At 33.3% G+C, this 24,739-nt stretch overlaps 1 protein-coding gene across 1 annotated transcript in view; it reads left to right on the top strand.

Moving 5' to 3' along the window:
- LOC126881093 (DNA-binding protein D-ETS-3) overlaps positions 1–24,739 on the top strand; it is a 231,279-nt gene that overhangs the window by 66,202 nt on the left and 140,338 nt on the right. The window contains exon 3 of the mRNA XM_050645133.1: positions 11,116–11,187. Within this exon, the coding sequence (XP_050501090.1) occupies positions 11,116–11,187 (72 nt within the window). The remainder of the gene's footprint in view (positions 1–11,115; positions 11,188–24,739) is intronic.

Below are 24,739 nucleotides of genomic sequence, written 5' to 3'. Positions count from 1 at the left end.
TCCGATTTTCAAGATTCTTGCATCAATTTGTAGGTACATGTATTGACATCGTTTGTTATTATTCCGGTAATAATTTTTTTTTACTTAGATGGCATTATACGGGGATGAATGGAAGCGTTGTTTTTTCTCCTAATTTTAATAAATTCTGTGGAAAAATTGGAGGGCTGATTTTGTTTCATACTCCTTTTGTATTATCCTGGAGGTATCACTAAGGTTTTGTTTTTTGAATTATCCGAATATCTCTTTTCTTGTAAAAGCTGAAAATAAAAACACTGCCTTGAAGGTTTATTTAATTAAAAATATCAAACGCACTAAAATTAACAAAACAAAACAAAATTAACAGCAAAACAAAATAATTCAATAGCGAGTATGTCCATCTCTTGCAGCAACGACTGCTCGCAATCTGTTTAGCATCGAATAAAGATGTGTTATCCTTGACTGGGGAATAGCCCGATGTTCCTCTACCAGGGCCATAACTGTACCAAATTTGCTGGAGGCCTAGGATGACGGCGAATAGCTTTTTTCAATTCATCCCATAAATTCTCAATAGGATTGAGAACTATGCTACATGCGGACCATTCTAATCTTATCAATCCAACCCCTATTTTATGAGTCAATCAGTGATTTTATTTACAAAAAATAGTACAGCTCTTACAAGAAAAGAGATATTGGGATAATTCAAAAAACAAAATTTTAGTAATTCCTCCGGGATAATATGACAGGACTATGAAACAAAATCATCCAAATATGTTTGAAGAAAAACAAAAATAAGAATTTATATGACTGTTATCAGACCTACAGTAACATACGCTTGCGAAACATGGGTGCTCAAAAAGTCAGAAACAGACCTTTTAGAAAGATGGGTGAGAAAGATGCAAAGAGCAATATATGGAGATGTGAAAATAGAAGGTCAGTGGAGAAGAAGAACCAATAAATAATTGGAAGAATTATATCCAGAGCCAACGATCACGACGATGATCAAAGCACAGAGAATATGGTATTTGGGACACATCGAGAGAATGGGAAATAAACGAATGCCAAAAATGGTACTCCCACGGAGACCAATAAAAAAGAGAAGGAAATGAGGAAATGGGAAAGACTTGAAGAAAAGTAACATTGAGAGATGGAAAGAACTAGCATTGGACAGAAGGAGATGGAGGGAGGTGGTGGAGTGTATAAATAGACTGAAGTGTAATTAAATAAAATTTATAAGTTATGTAAGTTATATAAAGTTATTTATTATTTATGTAATCAGAAATGTAAACATTTTAGCCCTAGGCCTACAAGGTACAAGGCCTGTTGCGCTTAATAAATAAAATAAAAATGAAACAAAATCAGCTATTCCATTATTCCACAGGAGTTTTTAAAGTTAGGAGAAAATACAACGCTTCCATTCACCCCTGTATAATGCCATGCAAGCAAATTTGTGTTGTTACCGGAATAATACCAAACGGAATAATACATGTACCTACAAAATCGGAGCACAAATAAAAAAATTATAAATTGTCAAACTTAATTTTGGGTGGCAGAATTTTGTGCCGATGAGTGTATTTTCTCACTTTCTCAATCGGCTAGTTATGTATGTATATATGTCCGGTATTCCAGACCGATTTTGTTACAAGCGTAAAATGTGTTTTGTTCGTGTTTAATGGGAGACCATACTCTTCACTTATTCTTCTTTTGGCGTCATTATTCTGGATGGGGTTCTTGTCTGTCTGGCTATGATCTTCTATTCAGACTTCTCTTGTGCCCTTCTCATCATTGTCTTACATTCATAGTTTTCAGGTCGACGTCCATGTCATCCAACCAATCATACTCTTCACTATATTTTCCAATAATTTACATTAACAAGCGCCTGTACTACTTGAAGCTGTTTTGGATTATTGCGACAACGAATATTTCAGTGTGCAACATAAGAAGTACGAAAGTAAACGGCTCTAATAATTATTACAATAAACAGCAATGTAATTTGCAATTTATTTTCGTTTTTCATATTTTGCACAATAAAATATTCGTTACCGAAATAATTCAACACAGTCGTATATTCGTGGAATAGGGTATTATAGTGCTCTGTCGTTTGCATATATCCCAGATTGTTAATTGGGCTTCCATTATTTTTAATGGCATAATTCCGACCAGTCAAGCCTTTATTCAAATTCTCTTCCGGGTATATGTTAAAAAGGATTGGCAAGAACACACAACCCTGACGAACACCGTTCTTTATTTATATATCTTCAGTTTTCTTTCCATCTATTAGTATTGCAGCTCTTTGGTGGTAGTAAAGATTGTAAATAATGTTAATAACCCTTGTATCTAGGTTTTTCAGTAACAATTGTATTAAATGATCATGGCGAACTTTATCAAAGGCTTTATTATAGTCAATAATATATATCTTGGTTAAGGATCTCGACTGGTTGTTCGTCTAGGTCTGGTGTTTCTACTGGTGATTTTAATTTAAAAAATTGTAATAAACACTATGGCGTATCAACTTTAGAACTGAATTAAATGTTCTTTGAATAAAAATATAAATAAACAGGATAATTCACGTAAGTTTATCATTGCTGGTACTTTTTTATGGTATGTTTTATGTAAATCCTGCATCAAGTATTGTAAGTCAAATTCCCCGTGAAAATAATGTGAGTGATGCAACTCTTCCCAGGTGTTTTTATAAAGAAAACCTTTCATTTATACAAAATACCTTTTACTCAGGAGCTACCAAAAGATGATCCTGATCGTAGAGTTGTAAATGTGTTACTACCTAAAAGTGAGTGTTACTTTATTTTGGTCAAAACGGCAAACATGTGTATGTTTTCAAAAAACTTTTGATAGTGTGTAAAAAATATTTTATTATCAGCTAAGTACTTTCGACACATAACGTGTCATCATCAGAGCTTCCTAAAAGGAGATATTTAAGAGAAGATTTTTTTATATAAAAAATAAGTGAAAAACTTACGTCCTCTTATAAAACCTTCATAGAAGAGCAATTGCTAAACGACACAATAAAAAACATGTATACTGGGCAAAAGCCACAGATATAGGGTATAATAACCCTATAAAGTGAATAAAATCACATCTAAATTCTTTAATTAATTAATAAGACAACATGGCTGAGTCAAACCATTTTGAGCCCACGTGAACAGCAGATCAGCTGAGGAAGACTGTCATTTATTAAAAAGATCAAGAAGGAACTACAATCTTATGCGACCTCTATGTTCATAAATATTAATTAAAAATTGAAAATGACTAAAAAGCCATGTATAGTTTAAATGAAATTAAAGTTAAAATACTAAATTTTAAAGTTAAATTTTCAAAAAATTTCTATTATTACTATTGAAGTGAAATGTTAGCGTGTCACTTCAATAGTAATAATAGAAATTTTTTGAAAATTTAACTTTAAAATTTAGTATCTTAACTTTAATTCATTTAACCTATACATGGCTTTTTAGTCATTTTCAATTTTTAATTAATATTTATGAACATAGAGGTCGCATAAGATTGTGGTTCCTTCTTGATCTTTTTAATAAATGACAGTCTTCCTCAGCTGATCTGCTGTTCACGTGGGCTCAAAATGGTTTGACTCAGCCATGTTATCTTATTAATTAATTAAAGAATTTAGATGTGATTTTATTCACTTTAAAGGGTTATTATACCCTATATCTGTGGCTTTTGCCCAGTATACATGTTTTTTATTGTGTCGTTTAGCAATTGCTCTTCTATGAAGGTTTTATAAGAGGACGTAAGTTTTTCACTTATTTTTTATATAAAAGAATCTTATCTTAAATATGTCCTTTTAGGAAGCTCTGATGATGACACGTTATGTGTCGAAAGTACTTAGCTGAAAATAAAATATTTTTTACACACTATCAAAAGTTTTTTGAAAACATACACCTGTTTGCCGTTTTGACCTATTTAGAAGTGTGTACAAGTCTTGCAGTCTTTTCCAATTTCCAATTTACTTTATTTTACCTAGAACTTTAATTTCTTTATTCTTATAAATAGTCGTGTCGCACCACTGGCAGCTTTTGTCGAAGTTTAGTTCTGCGATACATATTCAGAGTCGTGTGGGTAGAAAAAAGAGCACTCGGCGTAAGGCGTTGGGGGAGCATCAAATAGCAGAATAGCATACGTACACAGCCAACTCGAATTATCTTAATAATATGATTGACACTTCCATTGAACGTGGCAAACAGAGCCAAAACGGAACGATGCTTATTTTAATGGAATTTGGATGTTATCAGTTGGTTATATGATATGTATCTAGTTGGTAATAAACAGATTTTCTATATTTTTTGCCTTATAAAACTACAAAGACCAAAAAAATAATAAAAATAGTACATTTGATGATAACTAAAATTTGCATACATAATAATTATAATATATGTATTAAACATATTTTTGGACCGTGTAGATAACATTAATAGCTATATCAATAGGGCAAACATGAAGAATGTCCTAAAATGAGAAGGAGGCATTTAGATTGGCCATCCTCAAAATTTCATAAAACCTATTTTTTTCTCCTCATCTTTTTTTTTACCCCATAAACAAAACGAAGGCTAAAACTAATAATATAATATAATCGTAATGCAATTTTGAATATTTTTTACTATTTTGCAATTTCCTAATTTTTTAAAATTTCGATTTCTGAATAAAAATTGAAAAAAGTCTCTTATGTGAATATGTCTGATAATATAAAATTTATAAGTTAAATTAATTAAATAAATTATCATTAAATAAATGATAATATTTAAATGATAATCTCGACTTGAATAAAGGGGAAGTGGGGAACAAAAATCATCGTTGTTTGACACATTTTAAATGAGGTCATGTTCTTTAAATAGGAAAACAAGAATTCTTCGATCTGAAAATGCAAAACATGACCCTGGTATTAGAAAAAACGAAAAAAAAATGGTCCCGCTATTGGAAATAAAGAAATATATCACAAATCATTATCTACTGACATGCAGTTAAGTATACAGTTTATCCCAAACCCTTCTTTTAGTGCGTCACAGTTTGTCGAATTCACTCTAACGCATTAAGCTCGAAGTGACAGAAAAAAACGCACGTCCGTGATTATTATATATCGAACTTCAAAAATTATGTAGGTATTCGTTGAAGGATATTTCCATATTAAAGCGACTTATATTTATAGATGTATAATTAAACTTGATAAAAATAATAAACTTAATGATAAAACCCATAACTAAATTAAAATTCATGGTGACGTTTCAATTATTACTTTAATCATCGTCAGAATAATAAGTTTCTTGAGCGGATGCTTTAAAATAATTTTAAAGGAACAAACAATAATTAATGAAAACGTAAAAAATGACATTGACAATCATTGGGTTAAGTCAATAATTTCAAACACGCCATGTCTTGTTGCGTGTTTAAGGGTGGCTTCAAAAGAAATATGGATAATGCCTCCTTGATGCTGAGTTCCGTTGGAAAACTTGCATGACCAATGATTGAGAAGTCCTTACGACTAATAGGGTGGTCAGAAGCAGTCATATGTTGGCATACCGCTGAATTTGGAACTGCTCTTGATCGTGTTCCTAAGTGAGGAGTGACACCTAAGTGTTCGCAACATCTGACATTAAAGTGACGTCGAGTCTTCCCGACGTACGTAGCTGCACAGCTACTACATTTGAATTGGTATATCTAGGGTGCTCGGTAAAAAGAGTATAAGTCAAAAATGGTCAAAATCTTATTTTTGCAGAATAAGACTATAAGGACTATATCTTTACCTTGGTATCAATAGAACAAGTAATATAAATTAAATAAAATTAATTGGTCTTTTTAGTAAAACTACTTAAATGAACTTTTAAGTTGGTAAAAACAGTTTATGTCAACTTATACTGTTTATACACTACGAGTTTGTGAACTATTCTTGGCTCTAATAGTACATGTCGACATGTACTGTTTTGACCATTGATAGTAAATAATATCCAAGTAAGGCGGTTGACTTATACTAAAGCGATCGCTTTCAGATACGTGTGTCAAGCTTACTAAGCAAATATTACTCTTTTCTGTACGAGATTTTCAAGAAACAACTGATAACTATTCGCGTTTGGCTGATAATTAAACCGTGGGAATTTTACCAATTAAAGATACCTAACACTTATTTTTAATAGGGACAGCGAGAATAAGTAATACAAACTTCCCACTTAGGTGTAATTTGATAAAAATAGATTAGTAAGTGGTTTATTTTCTGGACCACTGTGTTTGCATGTAGCAAAAATTTGGTGGTTCAAATTTCACTCCGGTGTGCAGAAAAAAATTCAACACAGAGAGATTACTTCGTTTAAGTTGGTTGCAGTTGCAGAGATATATGTAGGTATAAAAATGTCATCACGAACTAAGAAAATAATGAAGTTAATGAATATGAATGTTGAGAATTTTAATACCATAACTGATGGGTTAACATCTGCAACAAATGTGATCAATAGCAATATTTCTTCAGATGATTCTAGTGACGAGGATGAAAACTATATGCCGGAGAGTAGTAACTCTAGCAGTGCAGTTGAAGAAAAGATAGAAGCTGTTCCACAGTCCAGGTCTGAAAATACCAGAGAGGAGATCAAAATCGGGTAATACCAGTATTAATTCCAACACTGAAGGAGTTTATTCACGAAAAGAGAGCGGAACCTAAAAGAAATCGAAACTTTGGAAAAGCTTATGTAACAGCAAAAAATAAGGTAAAACGAGCACGCTGCATGAAAAAACTTGAAGCCTGTGGAAATAAATGCAATAACGAAATTTCAGAAGATGTACAAAAAAAACTGTTCGACGAATATTGGTCTATGGGTGATCGTAACAAACGTGTTGCATATATTGTTAGCCTTATAGACTCCGAACCACCTAAAACCACTAGAAAAAGGACCTTAGATCCGGATAAAGAAAAAGTTCGCAAAGTGACTAATGTTTTTCATTTAAAGGTGAATGGTGCTAGAATTCAAGTTTGTAAAAAATGTTTTATGAACACATTTGACGAGACAAATATGTTTATTACACTGGCTCTTACAAATAGGGATTCAAATACTTCAAGGAGAATAACTGATGACCAGCGTGGGTCGTGATCCTTCTGTTAACAAGCATAATGAAGAAAAAATTAATGCAGTGAAGTCACACATAAATTCGTTTCCCCTATATGAATATAGGGGAAGAACGATATGGATATAGGGGAGAACGATATCGGCAAATTGTTATGGAAGCTACCCACGCCTAAAAATTTGGGCACGGTACTTAAAGAAGAAGAAGATATGAATTTCATGATACTCGACGAGAAAGTAGTAGCTGTATTTGCCATACCATCTTAATCTTCAGATAATGTACAAATTATACTGTGAAGAAAATGTCTCTAGACCTATCTATGAAAGAGAGTTTCATAAAATGAACATTTCATTTAAAAAACCTAAAATAGATACGTGCCATAAATGTGATGTGCTGAGTAATAAACTCAAAGTTACTGAAAGCGAAGATGATAAAACTAAAATAAAAAATGAGATAAGTATTCATCACACTGCTGCAGACAATGCATATGTTATGAAGAGCAACGACACAGAAAAAGCAAAATGTGAGAGTACTTTTAGATGCCTCACTTTTGACTTGCAGCAGTGTCTCCCAACTCCATATGTAAATTCCTCTGTTGCCTTTTACAAGAGACAGTTATGGACATACAACCTAACTATTCATGAAAATGAAGAAGGAAGTGTGGCATGTTACATGTGGCACGAAGGTGAAGGAGGCCGGAGAGGTAACAATATAGCTACATGTATTTATAAAGAATTAATATCACTACCACCACATGTTTCCAAAGTGACCCTGTATTCGGATACATGCGGTGGTCAGAACAAAAATTCACATGTTGCTATGATGTTTTTAGTAGCAATGCAAAATAACACTAATTTAGAAGTTATTGACCATAAATTCATGGTGAATGGGCACAGTCATATGGAGTGTGATATTGATCATGGATTGATCGAAAAGCAAAAAAAAACGGTTAAGTGTTCCAATAAGCCATCCACACGACTGGTATCAGCTTGTGAGAACTACAGGAAAAAAGAAGAAATTCAATGTTGTAGAACTTTACCATGGTGATTTCTTAAATTTTTCAGATCTTTTGAACAGTAACTGTCTCATGCGTAAAAAAGATACAAGAGGAAATCCTTTCAACTGGTTTGATGTGAAATGGTTTCGTTATACAAGAGAAAAGGGAATGATTTTTTACAAAACATCACTTGATGAAAAAAAGGAATTTCTGACGCTAAGCGTACTACGTAGAGGACAAACTAATGCTAGGTTGGTACCAGCAATTTGTATAACAGCACTCTTGCTATATCAGTGCAGCAGAAAAAGGATATTTTGGATCTTCTCTTCTCTGATAAGTCCAGTATTTCACGACTTTTATAAAAATTTAAAGACAATTGATGCTGCTGATGTTATTCCAGATGATGAAGATTCATCTGACGCAGAGTAATACTTTTCTCCGTTAACATTATTGCTATGTTTTTATATTGTTTTTTTTTTTTGATAAATATTGCATAAATATGTTTTTATTTATTTATTTTTTAATACACAACAGCTTTTCTGGGCTAAACAAAATAGTATAAGTCATCTGGTACGTGTGATCCAAATAATATAAGTCACATTTTTTTTGTAATTTCCATTTAAAAAAAAAGATATACCATCTTCAAGATTGATGTTTACAAAGTAAAATAGGTAAATATAACAATTCTGTGTACTACGATTTAGGAGATATGACAATTAATTAGCTTCTGAACTAAATTATTTTTCGTTTTTTGTTTCTCCTGAAAAGTTGACTAAATTGACTTATACTTTTTTTACCGAGCACTCTAGATATAATGTTAGATGCGAGATCACTAGGGATCATGTCTTTCACATGGAAACGAGATCCTATCCTTTCCAAAGTGGTGAAAGCAAATTTTAATTCTATAGAGGGAAATGCTTTTTTAATTGTTCTACGGATGTTGCGCCGGATTTGTAAGCTGTGGTAACCAGTATATGGAAGTTTGATATAGATCTTTTCTTTGATTTCTTCTACTTTGCTGTTTGGTTGGAATTTGTTATTGAAAAAACGTCTGATGTATCTTTCTAAGAAGTTCAACGAAAAACCATTTTTACTTAAGATCACCTTTATGTTTTCTAACTCTTCATGTAGGAATTGCCAGGTTGAACAGATAGTGAAAGCGAGGTGAACAAGTATATTGATTAAACTTGTTTTGTATTTGTTGGGAATGAAGCTATCTGCGTTTATATACAGGCCGGTGAAGGTTGGTTTTCTGTATATTGGAGTGGAAAAACCTGAAGGTGATCTGAAGATGCTAATTCCTAAGAAGGGCAGATTTCCATTGACTTCAATTTCACTAGTAAATTTCATATTGTGGTGTTTCTGGTTGAGATAATCTAAAAAAAATGTTGAATGTGATCGGTATGTTTGAAGATGAGAAAAATATCATCCACGTATCGTGTATAAAGAAGTGGCTTAAAATCAATTGGACAGTCAGCTAACCATGTTTTCTCATGGTGACATAGAAAAGTGTTCGCGAAAATTGGTCCTAAAGGAGAGCCCATTGCAACGCCATCTATTTGTCTATACACTTTTCCGTCAAAACTGAATAGACATTCTTTGGCAGCTAATGTCAGTAGATCTTTAAATTTTGACTGTTTCATTCCTAAAAAGCTTGAATTGGAACTTGGAAAAAGTGAATTTATTATTATGTTGATGGTTTCATCTAAGGGAACGTTTGTAAACAGATTTTCAACGTCGAAACTGACCATAATTCCATCTTTGTGTCTGTCTTGGTTGGTAATTTCCTTCGCAAATGAAAATGTATCTTTTACTGTGAATTCGTTTTCAGTCTTTGAATTCAGATGTATAATTAGTTGAAAATTACAATACTCTAAATAGATAACCAATATATGATGCGAAGAAAGATAATTTGAAACAAAAGTAATCTATCGTGACAGTACTTTCACAATGTTAACGAATAAAATGACAATTGTAATTCTAGGTTAGAAATTTGTCAACGACTTAAATATAAATATTTTATATCACTGGTATATTCGAACATTGTATAGTGAAATTGTATTCTATATTTATTTATTTTTTCCTTAAAATATTTTAAATATTGATATTCTGGCAAATATTTATATAAATATTGTTTGTCAGATTGTCAGATTTAACTAAAATGTCATGCAATAATTCAAGACATTCTTAAAATCTTATATGACGTCAAAATTATTGACGCACTGAAAAAAGGGTTTGGGATAAACTGTATATGCTAAATAAATTGGGTAAAATACCAAAAAAATGTTTTTTATTAATTTGAAGATGCCCCAGAGAGAAAATGGCAAATTTAAACTCGCCATTCAAAAGAAAGAAAAGAAACACACGAAAAATAATTATTCAGCAGTTTGCCAAAAATTACCTACGTAACCTAAAAAATCTTTAAAAAACTTAAATATTTCTCCTGAGCTTAATTTTGATAACAGAATTTGAAAAAAATCAAAATTTTATTGGGCATAAAAATGTATGCTTATGAATATTTCAGATTTTTGAAAGCAAAGGATCGCCCAGAAATTTTTTTTTCGAAAAAATACATTTTTTGCGATAGCGGACTCTTTCGATGTACTTTTTAGTATCCAATCCCAAATAAGAATCCAGCCAAGTGCAGACTTTATCATCTTATCCCGCTATAGGCTTTATAATCATATCTACTTTTATTTGAATTTTATTGCGTAATTTTAAAGTAATATTTAGGTATAAATTAAATAACCTCAAAATATTTATAATTATCAATATCAAAACTAAATAAAAGCCAGATATTTTCCATCCTCCCTTATAAAGTCTCCCCAATCGTACGACCATAAACGATTTTCCTCCTACTCAAAAATCATGAAAATTCGCTACCTTGTTATACGGAAAGGAATCTCCTGTCCCTTTCCATCCGAATGGCCACCAAACACGGTCGAAGTAAGCCGTGGAAACAAAACCAGTCGAGCGAATATTTGATTTTAGGATAGCGATGCACACATCATTTCACACAATAACTATTGTTCTACCTTTATTCGAACTCATCTATGGTTTTGTTTTAGGTTATGGAACGAACAGCTTGACGGGCATGACGAAAGCATCTTTAGATCCTCACAGTCATCTACGACAACCAGGTAAGAATTTTAATTCGGATGTGTTCATATTTATAAAAAAAATAATATTTTTAATAACGGAGTACAGTCTAAAGGTGGGTTTACACGCTACGAGATATCGCTGCGATTTCTCGACGATGTGATTGACAAATTTATTACTCCGAGAAATCGAAGAGTGGAGTATTGTGTACACTCTTCGATGAATTGTAACGATTTTTTATCATAATATAAATTGGAATATTATTCCGTTGTCGCCAACTATCGACCCCATTAAAGCCGTAGCCATGGAGGAAGTAGTACTGTCAGTATGACTCGGAGGTTTGGTAAGAAAAAAAAGATTTAAGCACCACAAAGTTGGTTTATAGATATCATCTGTACCCGTCCTAGATTTTTCCGATTTGCAAATTTTCGACAGTTCTTTCTTGTACACCATACGTTATGCACCAATTTTTTTACAACGGTGTTTCGGTCTGCCCATGGATCAAACTCCTGGTATTTTTTACGAGCTGAATAAATGCTACATTACCACAAACTGCAACTAGCCATAAATACGTGTGACTTTTATAAAGCTCAATGAACTCACTCAAAAAGTCTCGACGAGTTTGTCTTGATACTTCTGCCATTTCGCCTTGAAAAACTAACAACATAGACGGAAATGTCTCTGACCGGGTAACAACACAAACTAAGAAAATTGTAGCAAGAAATCGCTGTATCCTGTTTACACGTTCAGACGTAAGTCGGTACGATTTTCCAAAATTGATCCGGGGACGGCCAACCATGCAATCCAACTTCAATTCCGATAAATCGCTGCGATGTCCCGTTTACACATGACGATAAATTGAAGCAACTCGATCGTTACGATAAATTGCTCGCTTTTATCTTTTCATAAAATATTCAATGTAACAAAATTCTCAAAAAAGTAGAAAGAAATGAGAACGTCATATAAACGATTAGAAAATATTTAAAATGGGTTGTATAGAAATGAAATTTAGGCTGGAGGTACTAATTCTGCAACTTCTTGAGCAGTTTTACCGCAGAACAGTGGGCAGCCTGGAACACCTTGCTGTCTCTACTTCTAGTATAACAATGTAATGAATTATACTAATGTATTTTCGTTCGATTTCGAGTCCAATATTCTTTGAATTATTATCACCTTCAACCCATGGTACTGATCTCGTACTGGGGTAATGGTATACCAAGGTATAGCCTTTAGTTTTCTTTTCTTAAGCCTTCGATTATATTCTTCACTAATGTTTACTATTTTGGTTGGTAATATTTGTATGTGTTAGAATTGTGCGCCATGAAGAATGTATCATCTACATATTAGTCTAGGCGCCAGAGGGGTCACCGTGTCCTTTTCAATTCTGATGGACAAACTCAACGGTTTCTTATGGATTTTTGGTTGCTGATTACGAATTTCGAGGGCGGATTTCGGTCCTAGTGGTAAAAAATTGATATAAACAATTTAATTGTTTGTAAGGCTCTGGCTCATAAACTAAAAGAGATAAAAAAATGTTTCAAATAAAATTTGTTCTTTAATAAAAAACGAAGAAAAAACGTTTACTAAACTTAAATCCAACAATTAGAACTCACGATATTGTAAAATTAATGCCCAATGCAAATTGCAAAATAAGTATTTTTTGAAGCTTTATCGATCGTAACTCGGCTTCTACGCATGCAAATGAAACTTAGAAGGTCTCTTAGAAAGTTTGTTAAATTACTTAATCTTCATTTCTTTCTTACCCGTTTTAATTTATAATTTTCTTACAAAAAGTGTACATTAATTTGTTAATAAGGATTTCAAGCAAATTTGAGCTATAATCAGTTATACTTTAATTAACAATAATGATAGAAACCCCCAAAAGTAACAATTTGAGCTTATGAAAATGTTGTAAGTTTATTTTTGGCCAAGATATCGATATTTTAATGCCGCGCTATGAGGCGCAAGGTCGGCTCACAGTCAAGTAAGTGATGAAATTCGTAGCCAAAATGTCGATATCTTGGCCAAAAATAAACTTACTAACATTTTCGTAAAAGCTCAAAATGTTCCTTTTGAATTATTCTATCGTTATTGTTAATTAAAGTATAAATGCTTATAGCTCAAATTTGCTTGAGACCCTTATAAACAAATTAATATACATTTTTTAAAGAAAAGTATAACTTCAAACGAGTATAACTTTAAAACAAATAAAGACAAAATAATTTAACAAACTTCGTTTGGAAGCCTATTAATTAATCTTTAAAATGAGACCTTCTCATCTAAGACTAATTTGCATGCGTAGAAGCCGAGTTACGATCGATAAAGGTTCGCAAAATACTTATTTTGCAATTTTTAATTTGAATTGTGCACTAACTTTACCATATCTTGAGTTCTAATTGTTGGATTAAAGTTTAATAAACGTTTCTTCTTCGTTTTTTATTAATGAACAAATTTTATTTGAAACATTTTTCTTATCTCTTTTAGTTTATGAGCCAGAGCCTTATAAACAATTAAATTGTTTATAACAATTTTTTGGCCACTCGGATCAAAACCTACCCTCGAAATTCGTAATCAGCAGCCAAAAATCCATAAGAAACCGTAGAGTTTGTCCATCAGAATTGAAAAGGACACGGTTACCTCTATTTGGCGCCTAGACTATATTATCTGATATTAATATAAATTCCACTCCTTTTTAATTCCACTATTTCCTTAGTAATCCTTTTGGAAAACGATTTCCGGAGTGGAAATTGAACCGTCAAATTTTTTAGGTAAAAATGTATCTGTCCTCTGTCATTACATTACAATCAACTGTGGCTAGTCCCATATAAACAAAATATTTAACTTATACATGCCACAAGAAAACAGTTTCAGAACCTTATTGTATTCGAATTTCTTGAATTAAAAAAAAACTAGTAAATTTAAACAATTTGAAGGATACACGGGAAAAACCGGCTAAGTCCATTTTTGTCGAAATTACATTTTATATGCCATCTTGTAGTAAATTCCAGTTTGCATCTTCTCAAACCTTTAAACAAGGCGATATCAAGACAAGTCACAAGAAAAAGCCCATAAATGTATGCCCATACACGACAAAAATAAGCTAAGTCCACGCGGTACAGGAAAACAACAAGCTAAGTCCAAAACATTAAGACGCGATGGCTTTCTTATTTCGGCATCAATGAGACGGTCAGTCATAACAACGCTCGTTTTGTGTTAAGTCGTGTTTACTTTTGAGTGCTTTCCGAAGTTTGTAGTAGTTTGGTGTTAAAACTATATTAAAGTTGACTAAAAAATGGATGTGAGTGAAACTAAGGGTGAAAATGAACATGTTGTGCAACATGTTGTACGAAGTTCTAATAAAAAGCCAATACTGCGTCCACAGAGCCATGAGTTCGGGACGGAGTGTCCTGCAAGCGATTAAATTGCTTTGCTAAAATTCTGCAGGCTTCAAAACAACAAATTTTAAGAGAATTTAATAATTTAACCTCTGTTAATGAACAAAATCTGTATTTGTGAGGGCTGATAAGCATTGTACCGATGGAAACGAGACGCCCTAGGAAACATAAAAATGAAGCAACTTTGAGAGATTATATTGTTACATACAAAGTGAGATACTCCAATGAAAAAAGTATCGTACTCGAGAAGAATGTGTCGTCAACAATTTATAGCCTTGCATGGTATTACAAAAAGCAAAATCGAGTACATAGTTAAATCTTTGAAAAATGTCGGAATTGAAAAACGCAATTGTTATTTGTTATTGAACAGGAGAAAAGGCAGCTATGGTGTATTCCACGAATATACGACTGTTTTGGATTATCGCGACAACGAATATTTTAGTGTGCAAAATAAGAAGTACGAAAGTATTTTGCTCTAATAATTACTCTAATAAACAACAATATAATTTGCAATTTACTTTCGTTCTTCATATTTTGCACAGTAAAATATTCGTTGTCGCGATAATCCAAGAGGGTCGTATATTCGTGGAATGGGGTATAAGTCAATACCCTTTAAGATACAGTGTTGAATTCCCAGGACTGGAATTATAACAGCAAAGTTAAACTATTCACAGAAAGTGAAAAAGATACCCTCTTTTATAGTTTTTTTTTTTTTTTTTGTTAGAAGTCTAAGATTCGAGCTAGCAACAAAGATACAACGAACTAAAAGTTAAAAAATCCAATAACTCAAAACGGTTATTCTGTGACTTAACCGGTTATTTCCGTGTACCCTTCATTTGGTAAAATCGCTGTATTAGATATTTTATTTTATTACCTTGTACGTAGAGGTAAATTTCGTTATATGTATTCTGATTACAAGGGCAAGTCCAGAAGCGCATCTCGCTGTGCAAACAAAACATCGAGTCGTCTTGATCTCCTTTCTATCACCTAATGAATCGAGGGTACTTTTTCTTAATACACATCGACATCAACCGAGCCAATGTTCACATATGACTAAACCGAATTGGCTCCTTTATTTGCACACACATCCTTCTCTGTTTATCTAGGACTACTTGCAGTAATGCACGACTTTGCTATGTCAACAAACGAGGACATTGATTTGCGAAATATCTTTTTCATGCTTTTTGCAGATGTAGGTTACAGTTTCGTATTACATTGCAGAATTTTCTATATACATAATATTTTGAATATGTTTTTACCAGACTTATTTATGTTATTTATACAATAATTGACAAAGATGGAACTTATATTTGTATAGACATGGGAGGAACATTATTATACAGAGTGGGTCAAAGAAAAGAGTCCACCTCGATATTTGGCAGTATTTATTAGATTTTAAGGGGGAGAATACACATTGTATATTTAGAATTAACATTGTATTTTTGTCAATTATCAATTCGTGTTGTATTAATTTCATTCCCAATTTCTGAGGTGTATGTCAGGACAGATCTTATCACAAATTGGAACATGTTACAGTTCAAGTTGATTCTCAGTTAGAGTTGACTCCAACTAGTTGGAGTCAACTCCAACTGAAACGAGCAGTAAAAGTTGATTTTAAAAATTTAAATCAACTTTTACTAGTTGGAGTTGACTCTTCCTGGATCGATTCAGTAAATGTTGATTATACGAGAATCTCAAGTGCATTTTTAATGAGTGTGTGTTTCTTTGTTTTGACCGTTTCAACTACTTATTAGTATAGTCTGTAACGTCACCCCCGTTAGGTAAATTATTCTGATTCGATTTTTTGCACAAACTTACTCAAAGAAATACATCCGTATAACAATCCTTATAACAAATACACAGGGTGTCACGCGGTACCGCGGTCGAAAAATTGTTTAACCAATTTCAGTAAAGTCAGTCAGTGAAGTGACACTTTATCGAACGAGTCTGATATTACGAGTAGAGGAACAGACGCGTTCGATAAAGAGTATTGAGGTGGTGCGTACAAAATTGTATCGTCAATCATAAAAAACATTAACACTTACTTACAACTTTGAGAAATTTTTTTTAATTTTAGACGAAATAAAAAATTCGTATGACAGTAATGACAGTAAGCACAGATGACTTTTGCATGATGGCCGGTTTTGATATTTAATCGATAGTTTTATCAATATTGTATTAATTACTAAATCTGTAAAATTTTGATTTATTTTGTATGAATATAATTGCGAAACACTATAGAATTTTACTTTTTGACATAAATTTTAACAATAATGAGATAAATTTTGTACAATATTTTTAATAATTAAAGTAAATAAATTTTAATTTCACTCAAATAAATAATCGATTGCTGCCATTGACCACTTACATTCAATCTCGGTTAATTTGATTAATTATCGCGGTAGGTAAAGTAACATTCTTCTTTCAATACAACAAAGTGTTACTTTACTGTCAAAAATGAGGGCAAATGAGTACAATAATGAATGATTTTCGTGACGTTTGGCGATAAACAAAGATTTTAAACAAATTCGCAAAAATACACACACCGGCAAAATTAGCCGAACACCTTAAAAATGGGACCTGTTTGATGTCTCGAGTTTCCTAAACCACTGATCCGATTTGGATGATTCTTTTAGTATGTTATATATAGCCTTATTATTTAAGAATATCGTTGTAATAATATTGTTGCTAGACAGGTAAATATTATTTTATACCGGGTGTACAAATCATGCTGTGTTTTTTCTTAAAGTTTGGAACACCCTGTGGAATATTCTAGCACATGTAAAATATTAAAAGTACCACTCCTTTGTAGATTTAGGCTTTCTTAACATTTTTCTTTTTGATTCATTTACTTATGTGTGATAATAAAAAAGTTATGTGCGTTAACAACTATCCATGTTTTCATCAATAAATCCTCATAGTAGGGGAGGAAAGTATACTAAATTTGCAGTTACTCGAACTTTATGTAAACCTATTGGATTGTGAAGAGTATGTGCTAAAATCAGAAAAAGGTTAAGTTAAATTTTCCATAAAGTGGGGGACTTTTCATTTTTTAATTTAATTTTCCATTTGAAACAATCATTTTTCTCCGATTATAGCGCTATCTATCCATAATTAGAAAAAAAATGTCGAATAAAAGTTGCTTATTTTTACGTGAAGAATCCAAATCTGCAATAAAAATTGGGGGCTCCTATTTGGGATTTTAAATTAAATCCCCCACCCCACCTCCGTGGGGGTTCGTGACACCCCACGGAGAGGGGAGGGGGTAAATTAAAAATTTTAAATACGAACCCTGCGATATTTCGCGAAATGAACATCAGATCGTAAAACTGCAAAATACACCTATTCAATATTTTTCAAAAATCTACCGAATGGCACCAAACACGATCCCGACGGAGGTGGGCTGGGGGGTTACTTTAAAATCTTAAATAGGAGACATCTGTACAAACTGCAAATTTAGCATACTTTCCTCCCCTACTATGAGGATTTATTGATAAAAAACACGGCTAGTTGTTAAAGCACATAACTTTTTTATTTTCCAACATAAGCAAATGAATCAAAAAAGAAAATGTTAAGAAAGCCTACAATCGAGTTTTAATTTTAAAATATTATATATACTAGAATATTCCAAGTATGATTGTAACACCCGGTATAAAATGACATGTACCTGTCTAGCAACAATATTATTACACCGATATTCTTAACTAATAAGGCTATAACTTACTAAAAGAATCACTTAAATCGGACAACAGGTTTAGGAAATTCGAGACATCAAACATGTCCCATTTTTAAGGTGTTCGGCTAATTTTGCCGGTGTGTGTAATTTTTTCACTTCGTACAAATTTTTTTTAGATCCGTTGGGCCTTTTTTTCTCTAAAATTGACTCGTCGAGTTATTAGCTACTTAAAATTTGAAAAACGCCAAAATAATCATTTTCGAGGTTAAATAACTCTGTTAAAGATAATTATTTTGAAAGTCGAGCGAGCGGCCGTGGAGTAACGGCATAATCGCTGGCCTCATACGCCAATGCACGTGGGTTCGAGCCCTGCTAAAGACAAACCATTTTCATTTCCAATAATGACACGCGCCGTCTCACCGTGCCTCGGAGAGCACGTTAAGCCGTCGGTCCCCCTGGGCTAGTGTACATCGACACTAGTTACTTGAAACAGGGTTAAAGATGTAATTGGCGCCGGAACTGTCCGAATGGCAAAAATGCCATACGATATTATATATTATGAAAGTCAGAAACTAAAAAAAAATCAAAGATACATCTACCTCTATAAGATCCTGAAGAAATTTTTGTCATTATTTCATTAATAAGATATTATTTTTAATCATCAACAATGAGCGCTAACCGTGTATTGAGGGCGGCCGTCAATGTGAGTGCGAGTGAGATTCGCCATTGGACGGCTGGAATGGTGCATCTCTTTAGCACTCACCATTGACGGCCGCCTAATACGCACTTAGCGCTCATTGTTAATAATTAAAGATAAAGCTTAGTAATAAAATAGTGACAAAAATTTCTGCTGGATCTTGTAGAGGGGGCTATAAACTTTGATTTGGTCACTTTCTGACTTTCATAATAATGAATTTTAACCTAGTTATTAAGCCTTGAAAATGGCTATTTTCGCATTTTTCAAATTTTAAATCGCATATGACTCGACAACAATAAATTTTAGAGAAAAATCACAAAATACCTTTTTTTGCTCAAAATAACCCAAATGATCTAAAAAAAAATGTTCGAAGTGAAAAAATTATTTTTGTGAATTTGTCTAAAAAGAATTGTTTAAACAATTTATCGATCAAGGTACTGCCTGGCACCCAGTAGATTTGTTATAAGGACCTTTTTTGAGTAAGTTTGTGCAAAAAATTCGAATCGGAGTAATTTACCTAACGGGGGCGACGATACAGCCTAGACTAATTTGAACATATTCAGTAACATTTAATTTCTAGAATCGGCTGTTTGTGTGAATCAGAATCTACTTTTACTAAATGGCATTGGGAAGAGTATACTTTTCCTAGTTGGAGTCTACTTTTACTAGTAAATGTTGAATATAAATCTTCATTTTATATTTATAATTAACTTTTACTGAAACCAGCCGTTAGAGTTGACTCCAACTAGTTGGAGTCAACTCCAACTGGATAATCAACTTGAACTGTAACATATACACGTTTATGTCTCTATTTTCAGGTGTTTGTTTCTTACTAGGTATTTGCTTCATTCTAAAAATGATCGCATTAAAAGAACTCTATTTTCATAACCAGCTTCAATATTTTCTAAAAAATTGTTCAATTACCAGCAATTACAACAGCCTTTATTAATTTGCTCTCTATTAAGAATAGCCATGCTATGCAGGACTCAATAAATTTTGAGAAAAACAAACAGAAACCTCACACACATTGCTGATTACTAGTCTTTCTCTTAATACAGAACATGTTTCTTGTTTTACTGTTTACAAGTGCGTATTCTTATATATTTTTTAAAGGTTTTATAAATTTGATTCGAAAAACAAAGTGGTTTTTCTATTAGTATTCAGCAGAAAAAAATTCAAGCTCGACTAGTTGAAATGTTAAGCAATATGTTTGATGTTTGGTGTCTACTCTTCAGCTTTATATCCCCGTATTCGACAGACCGAAAATATTGGCGCCATTCTTGTACGAATTTAGTGGGGTGTAAAAGAAGGACTTTGGTAGAATCAAATAAAAAAGAAATCGACGGAATATATTGGATGTAAATATAAAGTTATTTTTATTTGGAAAAGTTTTTATAATTGGCAATATTTTCACAATATCATTTTTATTGTGGTTAACAACTCTTTTTCTGTTTGTATTTTTCTTTCAGGATATATTAAGATATCTTCAGGATTTGACGACCAAGTCATATTTCGAAAGCCTATATTTTCTTGTAGGTGGTGTATGTGAGAGTCCACTACTCAACTCAGTACAACGGTATAGGAGGGAAGCCATAACATCGTAATAACCTGATTTTTATGGATATTGATAAATCATGAGATTTGAATAGCTAAGTCATTTTTTGAAACGCTGATCTTGCTTTCTCAATGCTACTCGTACGTTTGATTTCTAGGGAATGGTCTCAAGTTTCTAGACGTTCGTACCAAGGTAGGTACCTTTCTATTCGTTGACCGTTCACACTGATTCTTCCAAATTGCTGTTCCTAAATGTTTAATGAAAGTCCATATCGTAGGTCTAATAAGCAAATTGCCTAAGTCCATTTTTTGCGAAAATTGTTTTTTGGTGTCATCTAGTAGTAGACGGTAAAAGCTACAGCCTGACAATTCCCAAAACAGCCATTATTATTTTATTTCGCGCCAATTTCGCTAAACAAATTTTGCTGAAGTCCAACGTTCTGTTCACATTCATACGAATATTGCCTATGTCCATTGTTTGATCACGTGTTCACTTGCACGTAACAGTGTTTCTGAAGTTGTTTTGATTGAAAACGTTAGAAAATGTAAATAAATAAATATATTTTGATATTAATATTAATACGGATATAGTTTAATAAGTAAAAAGTTTGAGTAAATATTTTGTTTAATTAATTTTGGTCAATTATGTATTGCATGGAGTTAGGTAATTTTCTCTTTTATTACTTTTGTTGTCTTTTGGACACAGACAAGTTCCACAGTTTTTTGTCTCTCCTGTAGAATTTTTGATTTGTGACTTAGGCAATTTGCTTATTAGACCGACGATATCTCTGACTTACTTCTGTGATCCTATTCATTAACTCCTGGAGGACTTCATAACTGTCAGCGAATACCACCATGTCGTCCGCGCTTCTGATGTTACTGATACATTCGATACATCCGTTAATTCGAATCCCGGCTTCAACATTCTTTACTACTTCTTGAAAGATTTTCTCAGTATATGTTGAACACCAGAGGTGAGAGTATATATCCCTGTCATACTCCATGTTTACTGCCTCTGTGTGGATAGATGATTTTTTATTTCAGTAAAGATTGCTTATAATTCTTAGATCACAGGTGTTTATTCCAATATTTGTTTATATCCATCAGCTTATCGTGCTTTACTGCATCGAACGTTTTATGGTAATCAATGAACCATGCATAGATATCGCAAATCACGTCTCTACATCGTTAAAATAGCACTTGTATGCTAAACAGAGGCTCTCTCGTACCCAATGCATTCCGGAAACCAAACTGTGTACAACTTTAAAATATAGCTCATTAGGTAAGCTGATGGTCCGGAAATCACTGCAGGATACGGATTTTGTTTTCTTTGGTAAAGCAAAAAGCGTAGACTTTAGTCATGTTCTTGGAAATATGCCGGATAGCATTAAATATTTTGGTTAGGCGTTAAGTACCGTCGGTGTTAAATAGTTTTATGAATTCCGCATAATATACATTGTCAGGTCTAGGAGCTTTGCCATCTTTTAGTTGTCATATTGCTTTTTCCACTTCATCTGATGTGTTTGGTAAATGGTCATTACATATAGGATAGAGGTTTTCGGACCTAATTCCATCAACGAATTCTTGTATGTATTGGCTCCTTATGCAATTTTCTGGATTTTTATCTGTGATGATGTTCCCCTGTTGATTTCGCAATTTGCTAGCTGTGTTGGTTTTTCTGAAGACCAGCTGCTTGTTTAAGCTTTTTATGCATATTAAACGGATCGTATTTTTGTTCCAACAACTCTATCACTTCACACTGTGATTTCGACCAATTTTCCTTGGCCTTTCGTATTTCGGTTCTTATTTGTCTTTGAATATTGTACATTCTTTTGTTGTTCTTTAATTTTCTTCTTTCTTCTATAAGTTGCAGTATATTGTCATTCATCCAACTTTTCCTCTAAATAAATTTAAATTATTAAAAATAATCCGGTTAAATTAATACATGCCGTAGTTTTACTTAATCAAAAAGATTTAACATCAACAATAAACTAAAACATTTTAAGGGACTCAAGAAGTAAGTAAGTATTAAAACAACCGATCACGTCACTTATCTATGATAGCACGGAATAGAGGCGGGGGATCCCCCTCGTTCACGGTTGGAAAGAAAGAACTTGGTGAAGTAGAGATTACACGAGCAGATATTTTTGATGAAGTGGGAATGATCCGCACGACTAGCTGGAAGGCGCCACCGCATGACAGCACCCGTTGCAAACGTCGTCACCCCCCAAAGGAGGGAAGCATATTTTACCGGAGGGCCACGCCGCGTGCTACGATTTAAAAAGGGGAACTTGTTTTAAGAAAAATTAAAAGTGAAATTCTTTATAATGACATCTCCCTTCGGTGTTATTATAATAGAATAAAAGGTTGTTAGGGACACAAATTCGGCAGCAAATTAATTTTCGATATATTTATAATGAATGCAGGTTTCATTTGCAATCATGCTAAATACAAGGCTGCTCAATAAGTTTTGCGGTTCGATAAGAGAAGGCGTTCATCATCATCATCAAGCAACCTCTTCTGTCCACTGCTGGACATAGGTCTCTCCCATTTTTCGCCACTCTCCACGGTTCTGTGCGTCTTGTTGCCATATCTTGGATATCCGTTTAATGTCATCCATCCAGCGTGTTGGTGGTCGTCCTCTGCTGCGTCTGTCTTCTCTTGGGCGCCAGCCAAGTAGTTTTCTGGTCCATCTTGAGTCTTTCAGTCTCGCTATGTGACCTGCCCAATTTCATTTCAGCCTAGCTATACGTTCGACATCAGTGACACCTGTTCTTTTCCTCAGGTCTTGGTTCCTTATTTTGTCTTTTTCTGTCACGCCGAGAATCGATCTTTTCATGCGCCTTTGTGCCACTCGCATTTTTAGTGCTGTTGTTTTTGTGAGCGTGAGAGTTTCTGCTCCGTATGTCATAATAGGAAAAACACATTGGTCAAATGTTTTCCGTTTCATAGCTAGCAGGATGTTGCTCTTAAAAATGTCTCTTAGTGAACCATATACCGCCCAAGCAAGTGTTATTCGTCGTTGAAATTCGCAGGTCTGATTGTCCTTGCCTATTCTGATTTCATGACCGAGATATATGTACTTTTTTGTCAATTCTACCATTTGATTTTGGATGGTTAGGTGTTCGCTGGGAACTAAATTTGTCATAAATTTGGTCTTACTGATGTTCATTTTTAGACCTATTGTTGAAGATACGTTTTCTAATTCTTGTAGCAGTTGTTGTGCTTCACCCAGATCTTCGGTAATAAGTAATATATCGCCGGCAAAACGCAGATGATTGAGCCTTTTTTTATGTTGCTATCCGAGCAGACAAAAGTAACCAGACTAAATAAATAAACAGAAGAATAAGAATTGGATGGGCAGCATTCGAAAAACTCTCATATTCTATCAAAAACCAAAAAAATACCTTTAAAATTAAAAACGAAGGTATTTAATGCACGTGTCTTACCTGTTCTGGCGTTCTGACTTATGGGGCCCAGACGTGGACGTGTACCAGGAGCAACTTAGATAGAATAAAGAAAACTCAAAGAGCCGTGGAAAGACAAATGTTGGGAATGCAGCTGCGAGATAACAAGAGGAACGAGTGGATAAGAGGCAAAACCGGAATAACAGACGCTGTCGAACATGCATTGAAATTAAAATGGAAATGGGCTAGGCATAACGAAAGATATCAGGATGGAGGGTAGAATAAAGGAATTGGCCGCTGGAGACCATATACTACAAAAAGGTCAACAGATCGACCGCAAATGAGATGGAAAGATGACATTGAGCAAAGCGCAGGTCCAATGTGGAAAAGACAAACAGAAGACAGAGACAAATGGGAGATGCTTATATTCAGCACATGAAAAGATTTTGGGCTATAGATGTTGGTACTCTCTTTATATGAACATGTGTGTAGTTTCGTTTCAATCTGTTTGTCAATTCAATCTTTGTTAACAAGCCATTTAGTATTGACGTGTAACAGTATTTTTTTAGTATGGAAACAAGTAGTGTCGTGCACTGATTGAATTTTTATTTTTGGAAGTTTTAAGCAAAGGAAATTTGTGAACCAATATTGAAAGTGTATAAGGACTCTTCGCCTGCAATTAATACTGTAGAAAGTTAGGATACTGATTTTAAGCGTGGTTTTACAAGTATTGAAGGTGATTCACGCCAAGGACTTCCAAAAACAGATACAACACCAGAAATCTTAAAAAAAATATACAGGATATTATATTGGAAAATCATCTAGTGACTAAAAGACATTTAATAGAAGCACTAGGAATCTCAT

The sequence above is a fragment of the Diabrotica virgifera genome, chromosome 3, assembly GCF_917563875.1.
Source record: "Diabrotica virgifera virgifera chromosome 3, PGI_DIABVI_V3a".
Classification (NCBI taxonomy): domain Eukaryota; kingdom Metazoa; phylum Arthropoda; class Insecta; order Coleoptera; family Chrysomelidae; genus Diabrotica; species Diabrotica virgifera.
Note: the sequence above shows the minus strand (reverse complement) of the source record. Positions and strands in the feature narration are given on the sequence as shown.